This window comes from Trachypithecus francoisi, unplaced genomic scaffold (assembly GCF_009764315.1).
Source record: "Trachypithecus francoisi isolate TF-2019V2 unplaced genomic scaffold, Tfra_2.0 Lachesis_group15, whole genome shotgun sequence".
Lineage (NCBI taxonomy): Eukaryota > Metazoa > Chordata > Mammalia > Primates > Cercopithecidae > Trachypithecus > Trachypithecus francoisi.
The window spans coordinates 104,799,308-104,806,500 of record NW_022681460.1 but is presented as its reverse complement, the minus strand read 5'-3'; the positions used below and the strand labels follow the sequence as shown (position 1 = coordinate 104,806,500).

Sequence of the window (7,193 nt, the reverse complement as noted above, 5' to 3'; positions counted from 1 at the left end):
AAAAAAAAATGTGTGTGTGTTCATGTTAACTGATAACCAAACTGACTACCTTTCTTATCGGCAGGGGCACTATCATGTTGCCAATTTAGAAGTAGAAATAACAAAAGTGTGTTCTGGGTGGCTTTACCAAATCAACATCATTTTATCAGGAGGCAGAGGTCTTATCAATCTAGGGTGGTTGAGGCTGTAGTCATAATACCATTGGCATACCCAGGCTAGGCAGAGTTTTAAGCAATGCACCATGACTGTTTCTTTGGAGCCAAATAAACTGAATGTTCAGCTCTAAATGAAACAGGTGGCAGAAGCACAAACCATCTACATATGTTACTAATGGAAGGAAGGGATGTTCACATCTCAGACAATCTCCTTTCTAAACACATCCCCAGTGTCTCAAAATACCACCTTTTAAACCAACTCCTCTCAATATCACCCAACTCCTCTCAATATCACCGTTCCACATAGGGACTAGATATATGCCCCGATGTTACCTCCACTGAGCTCTTTGCTTCCCTGCCACCTTGCCTTATCTCCCTACAGTTCCACCAGAATCACAGAGAGGGGCTAATCTCTCCAAGACCAACTCTGGAAGTCCCAACAACAATAGGGAGTATGAAATCCCCTCCCCCATTTTTGAACTCATGGACCCTTTCATTCTTCTGTCTCCAACTCCTCTTAAACCTCTATTCTTGATTTCTCTGGAAATGTCTTGTCTCATCTTCCTCTTGTCCTTTCCTGATTCCTTTTCTCTTCTTATTCTTAAATGAGGTCACATTTTGGTCCACATCCCCAAAAGGCAGTTTCATCACAAAGGAGAGAAGAATGTTTCCACCCATACTCCCTGGACTTCCCAGAACTTTCTTTCTAATGCCTCCTTCAAGGGAAGAACAGTTGCTGGTCTAGCTGGTCAGAGCCTACCATTCATTCACTGGGTCAAGATTCACTAGCAGGCAGGGTCCCTGCCTATCAAGGGGGTTCCTATCCATGACCCTACACTCTTCCTACTTCTCTCTGCCTACAGTTGGATGAATGTGTCACATGAGCGCCTGAGCCACACACCTATCAGCTGAAACTTAGAAGTAAGAGCCAAAGCCTACCTGGAACCTCCCCATCTCATACCACCTTTTCCAATTCAGCTTTTCCCAGATTTCTCCAATGGGTTGTGCCAAACCCTCATGGATCCAGAAATTTCACTTTCAATATGGTTACTGTTTCTTGTCTATAGCTACTTCAGAAAAACTCAAGAAGGAAGAAGGGATCCATGGTAATATTTAAATCCCAAAATCACACTCCAAGGCCTGGCTGGAAACTGGCTGTTCCTCCTCAATGCCTTCGTTAGAAGATTGGCGCCTCCTATACAAAAGCCCCTCTAGGCTGTGATTCATCACAGCTCTCCATGCTCAGCCCCTCCCACAAAATGAGACTGATTCCTTGTCCCTCCTGAAGATGGATGACATCATTAAAGTATGGGCTTGATTTAGTGGAATGGAAGATCACAGCTTGGGACCAGAAATTCAGCTACCTAGCTATATCACCCACTATGTGGTCTTGGCAAAGTCCCTTAACTCCCCTGCGTCTCAGTCACTTCATCTGAAAGTTACAGGATGCTCCGGGAAACCCTAAGATCCTCTCCAATTCTGAAACTGTCAGTGGTGGCAGAGCATGGCTAGTCCCTACTATCTTCTTTCCAGAAAGGAGCCCCCCAAAACTGAGAAGTGACTGGGAAAATGCTCAACCACACACAGGAATTCTGCTAGGCTGCAAACCATTTAAAATGAATGTTTAATAAGATACTGCATCAATTGTGTGCTTCAGCAGAATGTGCTGTAGCCCGGGAGACCCGAAAGAATTAATACGGTTCCCAAAGGAGCTGATGGGAATTGCTGAAACAGAAGCAAAAGCTGATGTGATGAATATAAAAGTGCTTTCAGAGCATCGAAAGGTAAGTGCTACAGTGAATGTCTGCTCACCCCACTAGAATATCTCCTGCCATCTAAGGAACACTCTTCAAGAAGGTCTCAGGGCTAGAGACCATGGCACACAAGCACACTAACTCTCCCCTTCTGAACTCCCAATCCTTTCTCAGGACTTAGAGGACAGTACACACACAACTCCAATCTTTCCCTTTTTTCTCATTCCTCACTTTACTTCTTCATTCCAGCCTTCTTCCTTCCCTCCACTTCTGCGTAATTCCCAAACCGAGCTGTCCTAACATCTCCTTCAAATCTTCAATCTCTCTCCCTTCTTCTCCAAACCAATGCTCCCAGGCTGTCCACAAAAAAAAGACCCTCTCTCATTCGAAGTCAGCAGATTTTTTTACACTCTTTCGTGCATTTTGAGACTCTCCAACTTTAGTACCAAGACCCATCTGTTCAGGAGCCAGCTCCTTCATCTGAGGGCCTTGGAGCCCCAGACAGAGAACATGTAAGGAAAATGCCAGGCCCTCCATGCCCTGGGTTTGGAGTTAATCATCTCCACTCCCACCCACTCCCTTTGAGGAAGGGGTATCTCCTCCGCTCCTCTGGCCCAGGGTTCTCAAACTCCCTACCTCTGTTCCTCTAAGTGCAGAGTCGGAGGAAGCATGACATTTTTTCTGCCCTTTTGTGCTTTACCTAAAAACTTTGCATTTTCTTCCAGAACCTACCCACATTTAAAAATTTTTAGAAATAATTTTAGTCACTTACCATAAAAGGATAAAATGGACATTTTCCCAAAAAATAATCAGGTAAAACTGGCATTGTGGAAATAGGAACCGTATGTCTCCAGTGCTCCTGGGCCCACCTCTGTGCCCCACGGTGCCCCACGGTACTTGTAAATCTCCAAACATGCCACCACCGCCACCACCACCCCACAGCCTACTTCTCAGTTTTCTGAGCTCTTCCTGGAACACCCACACCAAAGCGCTCCTGTGTACACCATTTTCAGAAACAAGGCAAAAGGCATTTCCATTCATTTCTGGATTGGAGAGGCAAGACCTGGTTCTTACCAGGGCCAGTGGCCACGACCCTCCCACCCCTACCCCTACTTCACACCAAGACAGATTCTAGGGGTGTCCGAGGACCTGCAGCAGCTGCCCTGCAGCTAGTGGCGTCCCGGGTACTCGCAGGGCATCAGATCCCGGCCTTACCTTGTCAGCCATGATCATAGATGCGCCCCCGTGAATGCCCAAGATGGGGACGAAGGTCTGGGAGGAGATAAAATCCAGCATCTGGGCCACGGCCTCCTGGTCCGTGTCGTCCCCAAACACGAGGCCGTGGATGCGTGCCCCAGACATGAGGTCGCACACGTGCGTGATGAGGCTCTTGGGGTCGGTGCGGTTCATCAGCAGAGCTACCACGTTCACGTCCAGGGGCAGCCCCGCCGCCTGCTCGGGGCCCCACAGGGTTCGAAGTTCGCGCTCTGTCATGTCGTGGCTGTGACCCAGCATCACCGCAATATTCAGCGCGGGGGGACCCTTCTCCACCGCCGCGCTCGGCGCCGGACCGCGCCAGACCAGAAGGGCCGGCAGCACCAGCAGGGTCCAATAGCCCACTCTGCCCATAGTCGCCACTGACGGTCCCTGCAAGGTGAAGAGCGAGAGGCAGGGCCGCGGTGAGCAAGACGACCAGAAGGAAGGGATTACCAACGGGGCCCCTGCTCTACGAGCCAGGGATGGAACTCAGCAGCTGGATAGGCTGCTGGGATCACGGACTCCATTCCCAATCTCCGACGTCATCCACGTCCCTCGATCCGTCTCTAACTCTATCTACAACTCCAATCCGAGCTAATTCTGCATCCCCCAGCCCATTCTCACATCCAGCTTCCTCATCCCCTGTCTCCAGGCGCTTCCTCATCCCCAACTCTGTTCCTATCCCCCACCGCATTCCCCATGTTCGCTAAGGGCCACAGACCCTAAGCGCCGCGCGCGTTCTTTACCCCACCAAGCTCGTAGGTGCACAGAATAAACCCTCCAGCCAACCCCTCCCACCTGGGATAGTGAGGACCAAGTTATCAACCCCGCCCCCTGCTGGCGCGGAGCGAACTACAGACCCGGCTGGACGTGCGGAGGCGGCGCGCAGACCCAGCGTCCAGGCCTGAGAGTGGAGCTAGTTGGCTGACCCGGCCCCCTGCGAACCCGTTGTGTGCACCACACACTTTGCTCTACGCCCAGCCCCAACTACAGACCCGGCTTGTCTCAGGCAGAGTACACCCCAGGTGCTTGGGAGTGAGGACGCTGCCTGGTGGGCCCAGGCTCCGCGGTGCCTGGGGGAACTTGGGGCTCGCCCCACCTCGCGCCGAGAGACCGTGAAGAGTCCTTCACTCAACTGCAAGTAGGCCCAGGACCCACCCCCTACGCGCGCGCGTGCACACAAGCACATGCACACACACATGTTCTCTCACACACACCCTCTCTCACGCGCGCCGTGTGCAATGCTGAATTCTGGAGAGTAGGCGCGTCCCCCCGCGGGCCAGCGCGTGGGAGCTGGCAAAGAACGTGCGTAGGGGGAAAGGTAGGCTCCCAAGAAGCTCCCAGACGGACGTGGACTGTACAGCCCCTCCCTAGCCTTTCTACTGCGGGCGCTGTTGCCAAGTCTTAGGTGCACGTGGGCAGTGGGCCGCACACGCTCATAGGCACGCGCGCTTTTCTGCGCACTTCCACAGGCTGCTGTAGCGGTGCCCACTGCCAGCCGGAGTACCTCACACGTCCTCAGGTGGTGCACACGCCTGAACAGCGGCAAGTCCACAGCCCCGCGTACCTGCAAATACCAGCGCGGTCGTGCACGCGTGACCTGACGCGCGCCTCTCGGACCGGGCGCTGCTGGAGCCGGGGGAAGTTGAGGCGAACTCCAAGCGGCCTCGGCGTTCCTGGGTGAGCGCCGCTGAGCGCGGAGCCGCAGCGCCCCCTGGTGCCCCTACTGCGCCTCGTCGCTGGGCTCCCTCCCGCTTTCCCTCTCCCCTCTCTAGCCTGATCATCACCTCTCCCGCTCTCCCTCCGGTCGAGTCTCCCTCCTCCCCGGCCCACGGAGCCCTGATCTCCCGCTGGGACGTACCTGTAGCCCGAGAAGGTCGAGGATGCAGTGGGGCGCGCTGCGCGCACGATCATCTCGGCCGCCTCAGCAGCCACCGGGTTTAGCGGGTTCCCGCATGCTGCGGCCCCCGCGCGCTCCCCTGGCTGTCCCGCGCTGTCCGCATCGCCCCCACGGGGGGCGGCTATCCCAGCCGGAGGCTCTGCAGCAGGGCTCTACCGGGGCGGAGGAGAGAAGGAGAGGCAGGGTCAGCCCACCAGCAAGGGGAGGGAGGGTTGAGGGGAAGGCTGCAGTCTGCAGTGCTCACAAGCCCCCTATGCGCCCAGGGGGGCTAGACAAGAGGGGGGAAGCTGAAGCCCCATGCCCACGACGCCCCCAGTGCGGATCATCAGCCCCTGTGACTGATAGCGGGAGCTCCACTCCAGGGTGCACAGGAGAATGGGAGCCCCAGGTTGGCAACCCACGAGAAGCTAACTGGGGACCTCCACCCGCACCCCCTACCACCTCCCCAGCGCCGGCTGCTGGGAGTTGTGCGACCGGGAGCTGCTAAGCGAGGGGGGTAGGGAGAGAAAGAGGAGGTAACGAGGGTGGGGGGGCGCTGGCTGAGTTTGCGACGAGCCGGCAGTAGGAGATGGGGAGGGAAGGACGCGGGCTCCCGCGATCCCGGTTCCCCGAGGGAGGTGGATCGTTCCCACGCAGCGACCCTCTTGAGATCCTGCCGCTCCCTCCCTCTCCAGGCCTCCCATCTCCCCCTTCCCAAGGGGGCCTTCCAGGCCCGGCGTCCCGCGCCAGCACTCACCGCAGCCTCTCTCCACATAGTTCTCAGCAGTGGCCGCTCCTGGTCATCTCCAGGGCTGATGGCTGCGGCCGCGATTCTTAGCGCTCACCCGGTCCCATGATCCGGCCAAGCCCTAGGAGCTCCCCTCCAAGAGTCCTAGCTCTGCTTCCTGCCCCACTCCGGACGGCAACTGCCCGGTCCTCTGAGCGCGCCGGAGCACCCTCTCCGCAGCCCAGCTCCGGGCTGGTGTGTTTGAGGGCGAATGTGTGTGAGTGAGTGTGGGAGCGCGCGCGCGCGTGTCGCCGGGGATCCCCGCGGTCCCCGGCCGAGAGAGGCGCGGGCGGGGAAAGGCAGCTCCCTCCGGGCCCTTCGCTGCGGGGCCAGCTCCGCGCAGGGCGTTCGGCTCCCCACTTCCCAGCGGGAGTCCGGAGAGCGCCTGGACACCCTGGTTCACAGCACTGGCAAAGCCGGGTTCCCGGGGCGTGTTTCTGCTGCGGTCGCCTCCCAGGAAGAGGAGGGGGAAGGCAGGGGCGCCCTCCACACCAACTTAGGGACTTGTTCTCAGCCGGCGAGACGCAGTAGCCCCCGCGCAAGCCCAAGAGGCTTGGAGCTCCGGCGGGCGAAAGCGTCTCCTGCACGCAGCCTCTCTCCTAGGTGGGTCGAGACAGACCCCGCAGTCCCTCGGCGGCGACGCGGAGCGCGGCCACCCGTTCCGAGAGCGCACGGTGGCAAATAAGGCCAGGATAGGTGGCTGGCTGGCGACGGGGGCGCCTGCGGCGGCGCGCGCTGCTGTCCGTGGTGTTGGAACCACGCTCTCCGCCCGCTCCCGGGCGTCTGGTGCGGCTGAAGAATCAATTATTCAGATCTCTGTAGCGCTTCCTCCTCCCCCAGTGCCTCGCGCTGGGTACAGCTATCCCCCTCCACGCACAGGCGCGCCGACACACACACACACGCACAGAGTCTGCTCCAATGCTTCTCCCTGTGCCTCGCCACCCCCGTACGGGAACCCACTCCTCTGATCTCAGGGAGCCAGAATCCTAAAAGCAAAGACTTCTGCATTTCCCACTTGCTTCCTTCTAAGTTGCACCAAAAAGAAGTCTCCCTGAGGCTGCGACTTCTATGCTACCAGAAGAGATGAGCCAGAGAACATGGGACGGCCTGGGTGTGTGAGGGCTCGGTTGACTTAAATTCTAGCGACTGGGCATGAAATGCATGGCCGAGTGAGGAGCTCTGCCCCTTTTATACTCACCTGTATCTCCAATGCCTGTTTGCCTTTCAGGCCTTGGAAGGAAAGGGGTCTTAAATTCTAAGAGGTTTTGTAATCACTGTTCTAAGCCCGCCTCCTCCTCTTAACCTAATGTCACCTGCTGCGGTCTAAATGTGTGTGTTCCCATCCCCAAATTCACAGGATA

At 56.6% G+C, this 7,193-nt stretch overlaps 1 protein-coding gene across 1 annotated transcript; it reads right to left on the bottom strand.

Annotated features, from left to right (window-relative positions):
• Nucleotides 1-2,610: 2,610 nt before the first annotated feature.
• On the bottom strand, nucleotides 2,611-6,405 carry LOC117097667 (glutamate receptor ionotropic, NMDA 2A-like). Its single transcript, XM_033235777.1, has 3 exons — nucleotides 5,803-6,405; nucleotides 5,028-5,218; nucleotides 2,611-3,556 (listed from the first exon to the last, which is right to left on the bottom strand). Exon 3 carries the CDS (start codon nucleotides 3,536-3,538, stop codon nucleotides 3,041-3,043), a length of 498 nt encoding a protein of 165 aa, XP_033091668.1. The 5' UTR covers nucleotides 3,539-3,556; nucleotides 5,028-5,218; nucleotides 5,803-6,405; the 3' UTR covers nucleotides 2,611-3,040.
• Nucleotides 6,406-7,193: the final 788 nt, after the last annotated feature.